At 31.5% G+C, this 17,050-nt stretch overlaps 1 protein-coding gene across 1 annotated transcript; it reads right to left on the bottom strand.

The window, feature by feature from the left end:
• Window positions 1-389: 389 nt before the first annotated feature.
• On the bottom strand, window positions 390-16,751 carry LOC132760181 (nidogen-1-like). Its single transcript, XM_060752095.1, has 7 exons — window positions 16,605-16,751; window positions 15,328-15,555; window positions 8,808-9,074; window positions 7,299-7,388; window positions 6,652-6,805; window positions 5,076-5,126; window positions 390-531 (listed from the first exon to the last, which is right to left on the bottom strand). Exons 2-7 carry the CDS (start codon window positions 15,514-15,516, stop codon window positions 488-490), a joined length of 795 nt encoding a protein of 264 aa, XP_060608078.1. The 5' UTR covers window positions 15,517-15,555; window positions 16,605-16,751; the 3' UTR covers window positions 390-487.
• Between the last annotated feature and the right edge of the window lie 299 nt (window positions 16,752-17,050).

Genomic DNA, 17,050 nt, shown 5'->3' with positions numbered 1-17,050 from the left:
GAGGATGGTCAGGGAAGTATTATCGTTGGCAGCCGAGCTCATGTTGGGTACTATTATAGGTGTTGAAATGATGCTGGGCGAATTTGCTTTTGCAGTGTGGATTGCTCTGTGCAAAAACTATTCCCTATGCATAATTACATATCTTTCTCTCAAAGGCAAGAATTAAAAACCCTCTTCCACATGATAGCAAAACTTTTTTTCCAGTGATGACGGAATACTCATTTTCAAATAAAGGACGTTTTGGGGCGAAAATTTATTCATGGATTAATGTAATTTTTTTCAGTGTTTTTGTTTTTCATGGGGGATTGGCAGAATCAATTTCTGGAAATTATTACCGCCCAGTGTTTTACTTTTTTTACATAATATGAAAGGAAAAATTTATTAAATATTAATTGAGCAAACGGTCTTTTCTTTGGTTAATAAATGGCCTAATATAGATCTATATCAATTATCATTTATGTTTTTTTAAATGAAAGATTGAATGAGGTTATGCTGTTGGACATCTGACGTCATAATTTGCCTCTGGGGGCCCTGAAAGATAAAATAAATGAACAAATTACGATATGTCTTGCCAATAAAAACAAGAATTATATATAAATACAGTGAGCTCGCCCATTCCGAACCAGTCAAAAATGAGGATCATTTCCAAGCTTTTTTTTTTTAGGTCGCAGAGCGTGCATGACGGCCACAAAAATCGTAAGTTATGTTTTAGGTTTTACTAATCGAAGCACTATACAATCAATTCAAACGTTACGTAAGGGCATAAAAATTATTCTTACATTATCTATATTTTTTGTTTTTTAAAGTGTCATATTTTTCCCGTATGCGGGTAAATCTGTCGAATGAAAATAAAATTTTCAAATGAAAAGGCGCTTGCATTGTTTAGTTAATTCCCGAAACGAAACAAATGAACATTGATAAAAAGCAAATTTTATGTGCTTTCAAGCGCAATAATAATCCACAACTACCAAATAATTTTAAAATTAAAACGAAAAGGCTGTTGATTATGACATCATGTTTTTTGTGTATTCCGAATCACCTTTTTTTCGGCGGCACGAAATACCCAAATACACCTAAATATACCCAAATATAGCAATATTTATTTTTGTTTGTATAAAATATAGATAATGATTTATAATTAGAAAATAAATAAATATTTATAAAATAAATATGACTTAGCCTGCTATAAACTTTCATTTATTCCAAAATGGGCAGTTAAAGATGGTTGTAAGTTTTATAGCAATATTATAATAGTCTTCTGCTGCTGCGTGAAATAAGTGTTTGAAGGATACATAATATGTATTTATTATTTTGACCATCAGTATTGACACTGACCACGATTATTTGATAGAAACATTGTTTAGATATATGTATGATAGGGATAAATTTTCAAGAAAACTTATATTTCCGTGGATTTAATTGATTTTCTAGGCCCTTACGTAAAGTTTTCTTCCTTTTTTGTGACTTCTTTATTTCTTCGGGAATTTAATGTAAACTTTCAAAAATATATGTTTTATCAAACATTTTACATATAATATTTAATGAGATTTAATTAGGAATGTGTAGCTCTTGTATTTTCAGAAGTATTTCCATTTTGAACTTATTTTGTACACTATATGAAAATTGTTATATATTTGGGACCGCCTCCGTGGTCGAGGGGTTAAGAGTCTAATGACTTTATTACCTCTATCCCCGAGAGATACTTTGAAGTTTAGCACTGAGGAAGGTAATCTAGTACTGGTGTAACTCTGCAGGAACGAATGGTTAGGAAACACCCCCCTATATGACTAAAAAAACTAAGGGAAAAGGGGTTTAAAAAGGAAAAAAAACAAAAAAAATTTTTTGAGTACTTTTTAATCTAAAACAGATGTTTTATCATTCATATTTTTTGTCTTGTACTAATTAAAAGACACTGTCTTGTTTTCAGTCTTGCTTAAATTTAAACCCCCATTCCAAAGCAGGGGGCTTAAACTTTCCTTTTTAATGTAGATTTTTGCAAAAAAATAAAACGTTTTTTTCATATTTTTTCCACTTTTTTTACAAAATGGGATGTAATCCCCTTTCCCGAGAATACTATGAAAATTCCCTTCCTTCAGGTACTTTTTCAGTTACATTAAATACTTTCCATTTATTTCGTTTTATCTTTCATTCATTTTACCATATTCTAACATCTTTTTTAGATGGATTAAACCTAGAAAAATGCCAACAGTCCAAGCTGAGGTGTCTTGCCAGAAATGTTAGAAAGTTAAAAAAATTTACTCTAACTTCAACCAGCAAAGAAAGCAAGGGCGCTAACATTACCAAAATCTCAAGGGAGAGTGACATTTCTAGGGTCTACCACATTTGAGTCACAGATTTCTGCTCATATGAATGCAATGATACAGAATATTTCATTTTTATTGCCAGAGGCAGACGCCATTGGCTGTTTTGTTCAGATTTTATTAGTACTTATGATTTTACAAGTCTGGACATATGCTTAATATATAAATACATATTATATACATGTTTTAATGTTTTACTTACATCATGGACAAACCAGTTCTCTCGAACCCCCCCTTTAGCATTCCGAGTCTTTAAGTATAAAAAAGAAATAAATCTTTATTCTTCACATATATGTACACAGTCAATTGAATCTTTATTTAACATTTCGGTAAGTTTTGCTGAAATAATCTTTAATTAACATTTCTGTAAGTTTTGGCTGAAATGAAATAATTAAAAAAAGCCTGTTTTTCCATCCTGAAAAAAACACAACTCCCTTACAAAACTGGCATGGCCTCTTAGTTTAGCCAAAGAAGTGATTGTCACAAAGACTATCACATGATATATATATTAAGTACCCTACAGGGTGCAGGTACCTGCTTTAAGATTCTGTTTGCTTCCAATATTCATTTTGTTATCACCATTAGTTTAACAACTCTTTAAAACGTCTGTACAGCGTTAATGGCTGAATTAAAGATCACTGGTGTTCGGATTTATTTCTTAGAACATTTTTCTATCATTCTAGATAGTTTTCAAAACAAAATTCATATTTTAGTTTTCACAATTTGTTAATAGCGTATAAATCTTTTAGCAATTTGCATAAAATTAATCAAATGATGTAATATAATTATGCGTTTTTCATTTGGCAGCAGCAGATGTCTGCTTTTATGCTAACGCGTTAATTAATGACAAAGCCACTTCTAGTAAAAAAATGAACACGCAGTTCATAAATGAAAGGTTTGATAAAGGATAGGCACTTTTAAGAATGCTATATAAAGAAACTGTATTTTAAAACTGGCCTACCTTGAATGTTATTAGAATATATCACGATTTAATATTACTTGTCGGTTTACTCACGGTATTATGTCACTATGAACTGAATTAATAAACATAATTTTCCGACCATTTCGTTAATTTTGCTCGGTGATTCGGAAAAGGCGAGTATGACCCGGATTTAGGCAAAGGTACCAGTCTAAATTTTCGTGGAAATTCCAGTATTAAATCCAATTTAAAGGAAATTCTTTTTGCGCTATTTTTAATCGTGACATATTTATCTATATTTTAAGATATTCTTTTCAGTTTTTAAATAGATATTTATCGACGTAATACAACAAAAAGTATAAAAATTGGTTCGGAAAGGGCGAGAGTCCACTGTATATATATACGGATCAATGTTCAACCGATAAGACGCTATCTTTGATACATGTCACAAGACAACGAATTCTTAACCTTTTGCCTGCTTTAGCCAGAACAAACCAAGATCGTAATAATGATAATAATTTCTTTAAAAAAGTCGAGGGGTTAAAACTAGTTAAATTTTGACGTTAGCGTATCGCATTTAAATTTTCCTTTCTTTTTGGCGTCCAAATCGCAACGCTAGGGAAAATTTTTATAATAAAAATTTAAAAACTATTTAAATTGTAAATAATCTTTTTAATTAAAAAGTGATTTCCCCGGAAAATTAACACAAAATTTTCCGAAAAAATTTCAACCCCCGGTTTATTTGTTTATAAAATTTATTTTAGTTCGATTTTGTTGGAAACTATAAGCTTATTCAACACTCTTGAATCCGTTTTCCCGGAACCAAACCAAAACTAAACAATAAATGTTATTTTTTCTTGCTCAAAGGGAAAAAAACGGATTCCCCCTTTCGGGTTTTTAAACCCCGGCGGTTTTTTTTGAGGGTTTTTAAAAAAGCCGGGGTAAATTTGAAAAGGGTTTTCTTCGTCCCCTGGCACCAGCTTGAGCAAGTAGACTATATACATGTACTTTCCAGTAATAATATTCCAAATCTCAGAGTTGATGAAACATGAATACCGTGTATAAAACCAACAAGCTCGGGAACCGGTTACAAAACGTACAGATTTTACACCTCTTACCTGCGTGCTGCAACAAATTTTACCAATGCAACCAGTTCAGAAGATATAGAGGATATTTGTTTAGTTCAGTGTAAGATCGGAATATATTTCACCGAGTGAGCACCAAAAGGTATATTTCACGAGTGGCGCAGCCACGAGTGAAATATGAACTTTTGGTGTTCACAAGGTGAAATATATTTCGATCTAACACTAAACTAAACAAATTTTCTTTTCATTACATGCAAAGAAACGTTTTAAAAAGACATTACACCTAATACTGAATGAAAAGCGCGCCAAATAATAATACAACGTGACGTCATTTACGACGTCACGTCATTAAGTTGGTACCCAGTAATGTGCACGCTGGTATTTCACTGAAACACCGTAAGGGGCTTAAATTCAAAACGGTGAAATTATCAAAGTGGTAATTTCACTGTTTCAAACAGTGAAATTACCAGTTTTATATCACTGATATATTTCTATAAACCACCTTTAAGCATGTAATAAATTTGCAGACACATCCATGTCGTCTGAGCTTGGTCTGAGTTTGAGCTTGCTATGTAGTCAGTAAATATTTTTGAAAAAAAATCGCTAAATTTTTTAATGATTTTGCTATATTGAAAGATGGGCTTGTCCATCTATAAGCTTTTTAGCGTGGTGAAGATTTAAACGTCGGCACTTTTAAACAATGTAAATGCCATCTAGAATGGATCAAGATTTTTAAAATAATGAACATACCCGGTCTGTTTCTGCATGCTGGCGTATACACGTGACTACAGACATATTCAGCTGTAAAGAATGGAGGGAAAAATTTCTTAATTTTTCATTAACGCTCCCCCATTAGATTTTGACGACTCCCAAAAAAAATTTGTTACCTTCCCCCTTTTTAAAGGTTTTGGGGAGATTTGACCCAATTTTCCTTAATTTTAAATTTACCCAAAATAAACGTAGGTTATTTTTACGATTTTTTAGGGAAACCCTATGGGGCTGGCAGGGAAACTTTGGGAAAAAAATTTTTGCCCCCTTAAAATTTTAATTTTTTATTTTCGGTTTTTTTTGTTTGTTTTAAATTACTTCAAACCCTTTTTTTTTTCTTACAAAAATTAACATTTTGTTTTACTTCCACTGACAACGATATTTTGATACTTCGTCTAATTCCTATCTGTAAAGGACGTTTTGATTGCATACCTCGCAAATTGCAATTTTCATGTAATAAAGATATCTAAAATCATAAAGATTGATCATCATTCCTCACTTGTCAATGCATTTTATCTTAATTATATCATTTTCTACTTATCGTGTGAAATTTGAACTAATTAGAGATTTCAAAACATGGTATCAAAGGCTGAAAAATATTAATGTAAATGAACCGCGGCGTTTGCGAAAGTTATGATTTTAATCTTAAACCATTGAAAACGAATGTAAAACAAGATTTATTACTGTCGCCATTGCAAGTCATTTTGATTGGTTGATTATTGGCGAATTGAGAAAATTGAAAACTTATATTGCCTTTCATCCATTGTTCGATTGAAACGAAAAATAATTAAATTATTTAACATAAAACTAAAATTGTGTGAATAAATATTTGAATAAAAGAAAAAAAACTCACTTAAAATCTTGCCTTTCTTTATTCGATATTCAAGGAATTGACTTACTAGCAAAATGCTGAGCTTTGATGTAAGAACACTTAACATATATAACATTAACAAATAACAAAATAATATATGACTCGTCTTTTGCAAGCACAAGAAAAAACTGAATGATTGGATTTTAAAACAACTTATCAAATGGTTAACAAGCATGTGTCCTAAAATAGTGATAATGATATGAGGTCTGAATTATATAAATGTTTTGCCACTTGTGGCCGGGGTTGCCTTAAAAGGTTTAGTCATTAGAATTGTAAAATTTGCAGCCCCCGTTTATCCCTGCATGATCACAAGAAGCGACTAAATGGGTTCGAACTAGTGAAGTCTACGCATCTTTTTTAGATCCAGCAGGTGAGATGGTTTGGCCCATGGCGTTGCTTTAAATTTCTAACATCTGAGTTTAGCCAAAATCATCTTTCCTGTGCTGGGGTTTTTGGCGTTTTATGACCTAAATTGTGTTGGTAAACAGTAAAAAACAAAAAAATGTTAAATATGTATATCATTCGTTTTGTCGTTGCAGGGGCTACTTTTGTCATAAGACAGTTAAATATACATGCATTTGTATAATTATAATAAAAGAATTAATACAAGATACTCTCGACAGTATGATACTGAGCTTGCAAAAAGCAGAAAGAAGCAAACAATAATCTTTAATCCTATTTTATTACCTCCGTTCCATGTACTTCCATCCAACTGGAATACCAGTATACCTCCTGTACCACACTGTGAGTTCGACATCCTGTCCAGAAACTGCAAATGACTTTGTTTGTCAGAATAGCAGACGGTGTAAAATGTCGCGTCGTCCCCTGCACTTGCACCAATCTTTATTTTGACGAAAAATAAACAATTGTGGAATATTTCATAGAATTTCCGTTATAGGTTCGTTAAAGAGAATATATTTACAAGATAGTCTAACATTACGAGGATTGATCAACAGTTCTTGGCCCGATGTACTTCCGGTAGTCAGAGAACCAAACTAATGGCCTTACTTTTCAAAATAATCGCCCTCTGGCTAGAAGTATTTCGGGCCGAGAACTTTTTGATCATACCTCGTTAATCAGCTGTCAACAGTATAACGTTTGAAATTGAACTGTTTACATAACAAAAAGGGTCAAACTCCAACAATGAAGACATAATTAAAGTAGCTGATATTACGGACACTACTTGGAGTTGTGGAGAGAAATAGTTACAGAGTAAATACAAAATTCATACGCTCTAAAACACGAAAACGTTTACATAGTTATTCGTGTTATTCTAGTTATTCCATTTAACTATACAATGTAACTGTTAAATAGGAAATGCATGTTGTTATTACCTTTTCTGGTAGAAATTCGAGTTTATCATATAAGAAAATAGCATAAAGCCTTGACGCGTCAGATACTAATGCCAATTGGAAGGTATTTGCCTGTAATAAAACAAATGCAATATTAATCAAACCATACCGAAGTGTTTTTAAAAGTCTTATTTTTTAAAAGTTCAAAGGCATAAATTAACATGTTAGTTTAAACATATTAATTTATGCTCGACTGGAAACAAGTTGCAACTTATAATAATAACCTTAGTGTCCGCTTTCTGGAACCAACTAAAACAATCATCACATAAAGAAACATGGTTGTGACCCTAGTAGGGCTCAAACCCATGATCCCTGGGTTGAGAGGAAGCCACCTTTACGACAAGACAACCGCTCCCGTTAGCATGTGTTCATTAGCATAGACAGTAAGAGATATATTATATTATTACCCCTCACTTTTTTCGTAATGCTAATTTCCCATAGGCCTCTGGGAGTTATTTTTACTGTTAATGCAAGTGTACCACGTGACTAAGAATTTTGTACTGTTACATAGGTAACAGTATTTTTAACAGAATAAAATCTGGTCACGTGGTCTATTTTCTAAATAAAATGAAATAAAATGGCCGCCATTTTTTTCTCGATTCATTCTTATTTTCGTCGTTAAACCCCGATAGGACATCAATTTCTTCTATGAAGTATCTATGACATCCATAAAATTTAGTAGTTCGCACACTGGTGTGCTTTTCGTGTATAAAATATCTTTTTGTGGAATAGTCAAAAAGTGAACATCCGTTTTCAACGGAAGTACTTGCAATGTAAATAATTAATTGTCAAACTGGAACATGCAGACGATTTAAGCATGCAACAAAGGATTATTTAACAATTTTAATCAGTGAAACGTTACAGAGATGGTGGACAGACATAGGATATCATCGTTATTTTGTCAAAAACAATGCTAAGAACATTCTGGAAACAGAAGGATCAGATTTCACAGATCATAACCGTGTAAATGGGTTAGTGTTTTGTTTTCTAAATAAAACCTAGCTTATTGTATGTTTATGATTTGTAGATATCATCACTTGCATAAAGAATAAAAGAAAAAGAAAACTTCTCAAGTAGGCCTAAAGTACACTTAAAACTTGAAAGGTAAGGACAGTTTAGTTATCATTGTTACTCTTGGTTTATTTTTGTTACAGTTAGATTTAGTTGAAAATTTCAGATCATCGCAGTATTTTTGTTCGGGGTAATAAAATAAATAACACATGGGTTTGTGAGTAACAGTAAAAATATCATCCCTCGTAAAATACTGTTACCCTCGGCTACGCCTCGGGTAACAGTATTTTCCTTGGGATGATATTTTTACTGTTACCCACAGACCCATGTGTTATTTATATACTGCTCATATGAAACATTGTTTAAAAAGATCATATAATAACGTTAAAAAAACTGGCTCATTCTTATATCTGGTACACGTTTCTATAAAAACAACAACAACAACAACAACAGGTACACATATTTAAGATATATACCTACCTTGCTTCCACTATCAATTTTTACATCGGTCCATGTGACCACCAGCGCATTAACTGCTGTAAATGCGGCATCTTTATACACCTCATTCACTAGTTGCGTTGCATATTCCATCTGAGCTGTATCAGTGCTAGTAAATTGTTGGTATTCCATAGTGCCTCCAGCTGGTATGATATCCGCGCCGAACGGTGCTATCCAGGGTTTAGCATAAGGAAAACTTAGACCGCCATAAAATCCATCTTCCGTTGTTACCATTCCATTTTCTGATATCTGCAATCCGTACATACAGACAGCGAATCAGGTCTTTTCTACTTAATCAACTTCATTAATTTTCTCTTTTTACAAAAACAAACAACAGGAAAAAAAACAACAAACAAAAACAAAAAACAAACACACATAGAAAACTAAAACAAAAACAAAAACAAAACAGTTTATCCTAACTTTTCAACATTGCATTTACTATCATACATTTTCAACAAAGCATTTATATTAAACATACCTTATATAACATTACAATTAGTATCCCACATTTCAACATTATGGTTATGATTTAAAGAGACTCCGCTACGGTGTTTCCTTTTTTTTTAAATGATTAGATTTGAAATATTTTTTATAGATTCATCTCCCATAATTATGATGTAGGTTAAGACGATTAAAGTGTGTACACAATTTCAGATCATTATCTCACTTTGTTTTTTCTAGAATAATTATTTAATTGTGAAAAATGACCAAAATTGAAAAGTGTTGCAACGCTTTTCACTTAAATTGGGCTAAGAAGTACGACTTTCAATTTGATTCTGAGAATATTTCTTAATTATCTTTTTGTTTTAAGTACCCCAGTTGATCTATGTAAGAAACTATATTTTTTTTTTGTTTTTAGGCTTTCGGACCTCGATGGAGTTCCTTTAACTTTGTTCTCATTTATCTTTGTTTAGATTTCACTTTGTTCCACATTGTATTAATTTTATCATTAATTGTTAAGATTTTAAAGTGGCATAATGCTCATATTTTCATTGTCAAGTTGAGCTATATTGACTTTATATTTCAAAAGATTGACTGTCAAAATGGTGTTTGACCAACAGTTGATGTTTGAAAATGTTTAGCATAAAATTATAAATCTGCCTAAAATTTAAAAAGACCGCCCCACTCTTTTTATAAACTAAGCGTTATAGGTTAATGATAATGGATATTTATAGAAATTTCATTTGGATCTGTGTGTTATTTATTGTTCATGCGATCTATATTATTAAATTGAAAGGAATTATGGCAAAATGAAAACTTATTTAGATCTTTACCCTTTAACTCACTAAATACCCTTGTATGGGCATAATGTCACTTTAACATTACATTTGATCTTTTTTTTCTTCACCAATGCAATCTTTTTATACATGTAGTATTTCGCATTATCTATATTCTATTATCATTTTTGTTAACACACTGTTATTATTATTATATTATAACATGTATCTTTATAATTGTTATAAGTACTAACATTACGTGGGCTTAGCGCAAAACGGTTGTAACTCACTTTTTTCCACAAAATAACATTTTTAACATTTTCAATGTATTTTGTGGTTATGCATATCCTCAGTAAGTATTTTAAATGGATTCTGAAAATTAACAAGTTAAATCAATATTTGTCAAAAGGTTGTATCTCAAATTGCTCTTAAATTTCAGCGCAAAATGGTTGTATCTCAAGTTACAACCTTTTTGCGCTGAAAATTCTGATAGTGCAATGGAAGTAAATTAGCATTCTGTTTGTCTTATTTGAATCATCACATGAAAAGGTGGATATAAAGACAGCAGAGAACATTTTTTGTTTTGATATATCTAAATAAACCTTAAATATTGGTAAAAAACCCAACTAAATTGTGATTTTATATTATCACATAATTATTATCTTCATAATATATATATAAATGTATATTACAGTATAGTTCAATTTCATAAATTTATTCCAATAAATGAAAAAGATCCACTGCCACAATCACCAATTATGTTTGATATTCAGTACAGATATTGAAGGACAAATGTCCATATTCCCCCCCCCCCCCCCACCTACCCCAATAACACATACAGTTTATAAAATGACAAGGTGGACAGATTTAGCCCCTTATGGATTGAAAATTAGCGCCACACTTATTTTTTACCGGGCAGACACGTTTCAAAACTTTAATTGTTGCAGGCACAAAGTCTGTTCATGGAAAGTATGTCAAGGCCACCTAGCTCAGACCCATAACGCTTCAGAAATGCTCTTATTTTTATTTCTCAAAAGCTTCAAAATTTTAGTGTTCTTATCAAGAAACTCATTGCAAATTACCTTAACAATCTTTTTCATCTTTTGCCATATTGCAAGATTAGTACAGTTACAGTGAATTAGTATTCTTTGTGGAAGTTAATACTGCCAGTGCTTTGATTACATTTTGCTACTTTTATGACAAAATATATTACATTTGTCACCATTTTCTTCATGGTACAAGCATCTTACATTCTCAAAAACCATATTATTATTGTGAATGGCTTAGAAAACTACTATAGTATATCATAAAGGTATAATTAAAGATAAAAGTACGGAAGGGGATATCGGACCAAAATGAAGGGAGGGAGTTGGAGGTGTAATCTCCAACTGTACAGACTAAAGACACACTTTGAAATACAATGAGGAAAAACTGAGAAGGGAATGGACAAAGTGGCAGGAACCAAGACCATTTGTAAAATCCCCAAACAAACCATTGAAGCAAATGACATACTTAAAAAGGAACCATAGAATGACACTGCCTTGAAACATGGAAATAGCAAAAACATAGCTTAAGAGTTTATAATATGAAGCCTTTTAAAAGCTTCTTTCCACATACAATGTAGAATTTGCCTAAAAGAAGTCCATATTAAACTCTATATCACAAATTCAGGGTAAGACCAAATTTGAAGAGGACCATGTTTAAATATTATAAACATCCAGTTTTAATTCCGTAATTAGTTTGTTATGACAATCTATGAAGTCTTTAACCCTTGACATGTTGGAACAGAAAATGATCAGTTCTTGCCACAAGTATAGATCCAGGCCAGCCTGAACACCTGTGCACTCAGTTCAGGTTCTGTACTGTGGACAGCTCAATTTTAGTACCTGTATATTGATTGATTGATTGATTTGATTGACTTTTCCAAATACAAAGCAGGGCAAATCCATTACAGACATTCAGCAGTTTATTTTTATAAACAAATTGTTCACTAACAGACAGACAGGGGTATGTTTTTTTCCAACAATATTGACCATGCACTCTTCATTTGACCCTATAGCCAGTAAATTCGGTAAACTTTTGATCTACTTTTAAATCTTTATGAATGTTTATAATACTGCACGTTTGTAACGTCGCTTTTCATTGGATAATCGTGACGTTTATATAGTTTTATATACATGGCTGCTGTTCTTTTTTCTCTAAAAAATAATGCTTGCTGTATTATAAATTCATTATAAAGATTGTTGACAGGTAATATGGCAGTATATAAATGGCTGTTTGCAATATAACCTTCGCCTAGCGTCTCACTGGTTAAATTTACAAATAGCGGTTTATATAGGGCCATATAACCTGTCAACAATTTTTATAACTAATAATATAACCAGTTGTTAAATGGTCTTAATTAAGAATCCCTCATAGCGCAACCATTAATTAAGACATTGCCTTATGACAATAATTATAGACATTATAAACTCGTAGGTTCGAATCCTGGTTCAGCCCTTTTTGTTTCTTTTAATTTTAAAATTGCCCATCTCTAATAATTCGTGCAAATCATTTTTATTGTGTATACTATCTGTGTACTTTTATATTAACTACATCTGTAGTGTGTATGCGCTAAACAATATATGTTTGCATAATGTCACCATAATGAAACCATTGAAAAATTCGCGTTCTAGAGAAAAACGTGCGATTGTCCAACGTCCGTATGTCTGAGTACTTACAAAAACATCTTGATTAAACAAAAGGAACACCACACTACTCAAAAGTTATCATAAAAGTAGATATATTAAAAGAATTTCAAATTAATTCAATTCTTGCAATAATTATGTAAAAAAAACAACAAAAAACAAGAAGTGTGACTTCATAACGCAGTGTTTGTTAGGAATCAAACCAGAGACCTTCAGATCAGTAGCTCGGCATCTATACAAATATACCTCACCTTACTGACATGTGAAGATAACAAATATATCAATATATTTGTTTGATACAAGTGTTTATTCAATGACCTTTATGAAAGTTAATGAAGATCAAGGACAATATTGTTGGACAATATTACCAACCAAAATCTGCAAATTTAATGTGAACTGGTTAGTGGGCTGAGGTAATTTAAAGGTATTCTAAGATTTTATGAACTTCCTAGAAGGACAAAGTACATGTAATTGATATTATAACTGAAATTGAAAGGTATAACAAGTAGAAATTGATTTATCAGCACCCATCAATTTTAAGCTGTGGTCTCACTTACTCCTGGCAGAGCCTAGTACCAACCCGGTAAGTTACATGGATGATCCGGGACAATCAGTGGTGAAATTATTGTTGCGGTCACGCTAAACCTGGCAGCACTACAGTAATTCCCAACTAACCAACCAGGATGAGTTCCGGACCATCCAGGCAGAGCCCACGTGAAGCTTCAGTTAATGCAGGTACTTTCCCGGTCAATCCAGGCAGACCCCTGGTAGATTGAACATGCGCGAAAATGATAACTGATTGATACATAATTTTTATTTAATAAAATATCTATTGTTCCAGAACAGTAATTCATGATGATTTTCTGAAAAATTCTTATGCAATACTGGATAGAAGAGAAATGGGAAGGGTTTTAATACAAACAAGTGCAATCATCGCAAATTGTCGTGATTCTTTTGAAATGAACAAGGCTTTGCCAGGGCTCTACTTGGATCAACTGTAGCTCCATCGTCATCCTACGGGGCTCTGCCGGCATTTACCGGGGCTCTGCCAGCATTTACCGGGGCTCTGCCAGCAATCACCGGGGCTCTACCGTAGCTCTACTGGCTATACCATACCCAGGATCATCCCTGTTTTGTGCCAGCAGAGCTACGGTGCTTCACCAGTGTAACCCTGGTCGTTCCTAGCAGAGCTTAGGATGAAGCCTGCAAAGCTATACTTCCCGGATCATCCCAGACCACCCTGGTGATATTAAATATTTTATTCCACACAGGGTCAATCCCGGATGTTCCTGGATCATACCAAACATTGCCAACAGAGTTACAGATGTACCCCAATTGTTCCCAGTAGAGCCCCGGATCACACCGAACGTCTACCGGGGCTCTGCCGGGATGTCTGAAAAGTGAGACGGTAGCTTTAAGTCGAGACACATTATGAGGACCTTGTATTCACAGTTGTTATGGTGTCACTGTCATATTTCCAAACAAATATTTTTCAAATGTTACAGCTTAAACTCTAAACATGCTAATAGTGTCACACATTCTATCATGCAACCAGTAAAGATCAGAGCCAGAGTAATTATCCTTTAAAACATTTTGAAATCTAAAAGATTTTGAATGATTTTGCCTAAATTGAAGTCCATAATTTTATAATATTAATTGGGGTAAGGATTAAATGCCCAGCAGCTGAAAGGGTGACTAAACCATACTTTTAATTTTGAAATACATGTACATGTGTCTAAGATAGCATTTATACCATTCTATAGAAAAGCATATAAATTTATAATTAACCATCAAAAATAATTTTAGCTTATCCCTTAATATATTATTTTCAAGTTTTCTTGCCTCATCTGGAGACTTACAGCTTTAAGTATTAAGTTAAACTCTCTCTATCATATACATGTATGCGTATAACCGTCAAAATATCATTAACTTTCATCAGTACAAATACTGCATAAAATTTAGTGTTTTTACATAAACCAATTTGCAAATGAAAACAGAGAAAAATCAATGAATACACTTTCTTAAATATATTTTCTGACTATCAAAGCCTGATGTTTCACTGATGGAACATAAAATTTCATTGAATAAGAAACAGTTTACAAAATTAGGTTTAATTCTAATGTTTTATTTTTCTTCGTGCTTGTATCATTATCATTCAGGACTATTAGTTAATAAAAAAGGTTAGAAAAAAAAACTTTCAAAAATTCATATTTTTTCACCTGGTTTTATTTAATTTATTCAGTCAAAATGCAAGTTAGAATCAGTTATATTTATTTTTATTTTAACTTTTAAAGATATTTAAAATGCTGTGTATCGTAGGGTTTGTTTGATATTTTAATTGAAATTCATACAAAAATTAACTACACTCATTCAATATATCCTCTATTTATTATATACTTATAAATGAAATATTGAGATATACCGATGAAATAAAATGCATATTTTCATTTTCCGCATTTTCTCTTGTGACATGCTTGAATACTTTCTTCTAAATTCAGGCATACACAAAACTACAGGGAAGTCTTTAGAATCCTAAGGTCAAACACAAACAAAAATTATCCGCCAAAAACATTAGGAATAAAGATACATTTGACTTACAAATATTTCTGTAAACTGCGTCCCTTTGATAGTTATCGCTGGGCTCAATGTTACCCTTTCCGATATATCGTCGCCAATGGTCACAGAGGTGGCGCCGCCGTCATGGGTGAAGAACGTTGCAGCGTCTATTCCGGTGACAGCATAAAATAACACCAGGATAACTAGTGCCTCGGATAAATTAGGCGTCATTGTAAACAAATCCTCGTCTATATATAGCCACACCGTATCCTATGTCAGTTAATTTGCAATTATTGAAATGAGAACAAATAAAATAATATATTTATGCTTCCAGATTCATGTTTTATTATTATTATTTTTGTATTCCTTTTTTTGAATTTTATTTATTTTTTATATTTTTTTATATATCATTATTTTTTGTTATATTGGGACCCATTTCCCGTCTGAAAATGAATGTATTTGTTTCCCATTCAAGAACAAATTTTCCTTATTACCACGCACCTTTCCGCGTTCGAAATTTGAATGATTAGTTCACTTATTTATTTAGTTTTATGTAAAAATACAATCAGAAACGGGTAAAGAATCTTTTGAAATAAATTCAAAGAAATAAAATCAAATCATTTTTGAACACTTTTGAAACAAATGATTCAGCACTATATATATATAGTTCTTAAAATAGAAAAAAGATAAATAAATAAATACAAAAATAAATAAATAAATAAAAATAAATAAATAGATAAATAAATACAAAAATAAATAAATAAATAAATAAAAAATAAATAAATAAATAAATAAATCAACAAAACAATAAATATAAAATTATTAAATGAATATAAAAGAAAATTATATTTTTTACAAAAAAAGAGAGTAAGTATTAATATCTTCACAACTGATAAGTCAAAAACACTTAAGTGAAATACAAACTTTTTATAAATGTTCTATTACAATACATGCAATAAAGCAACGCAAATTTTTGTATAAAAACATGAAACATTTCTCTCAGTTTTATCAAATGTTTTCAAGTTTCCAATCCAATCAAAACACTCTCTCTCTTTTGATAAACATATAAAGAGTTTTTTTAAGAGTACACAGTTTTGATAAAAAAATGTTATTATTAATTTTTTTGTGTATTTATATATATAATATATAAATACACACAAAAGAAAATAATAATAACATTTACAAAAGAAAATAATAATAACATTTATTAATTTATTATATATATATATATTGTTATGAGTTTAAATCAGGAGAACAGATCTTTTATTGATGTTTCATGTTTTTTTAAAGAAATATATAAGAGCGAGAAACAAACTTACATGCACAATAAACTTCTTTGGAAATCCAAAGTTATTAATCGTCTTTTCTAGAATTGGTAATAAGTCCTAAAAAGTAGGAGCCATCAAGAACATTAAACTAATTCAAAAAAAAATATTACTAATTCCTTCGCATGACTACCGAAATTCAACTGTAAAATTTATCTTTAATATGGATATTTATAATATATATAAAGTTAAAAGAAAAACCGTTCGGCGGCGAAATGCATTAATCGTATATTATACCTCGGTGATTTTCTAAATTAAAAAAAAAATATAAAAAATCCCCCAATACTTGTAATAAACACATCAACGTCAGTAAGTCTTGTCAATAAGAAAAAAATTACAAAGAAATTGAATTTTGAAACGCATGAATTCGAGCCTCGTTTTGAATGTATGATTAGGGTATTATCAGGTTTTCAATCTAAACAAATCGTAAATTAATATGA

This window comes from Ruditapes philippinarum, unplaced genomic scaffold (genome assembly GCF_026571515.1).
Source record: "Ruditapes philippinarum isolate M1 unplaced genomic scaffold, ASM2657151v2 ctg1790_1_1_1_1, whole genome shotgun sequence".
Lineage (NCBI taxonomy): Eukaryota > Metazoa > Mollusca > Bivalvia > Venerida > Veneridae > Ruditapes > Ruditapes philippinarum.
The sequence above is the reverse complement of the archived record's forward strand: the minus strand, read 5'-3'. Positions and strand labels throughout refer to the sequence as shown.

What these genes read in the sequence shown, in the direction of transcription:
- LOC132760181 (XM_060752095.1), bottom strand. Translation starts at nt 15,516, where the DNA reads ATGACGCCTAATTTATCCGAGGCACTAGTTATCCTGGTGTTATTTTAT. An exon ending in AAATTGATAGTGGAAGCAAG is followed by an intron (nt 7,389 to 8,807) that starts GTAGGTATATAT and finishes GTTTTATTACAG; the next exon opens with GCAAATACCTTCCAATTGGC. An exon ending in TGGAAGTACATGGAACGGAG is followed by an intron (nt 5,127 to 6,651) that starts GTAATAAAATAG and finishes CATTCTTTACAG; the next exon opens with CTGAATATGTCTGTAGTCAC.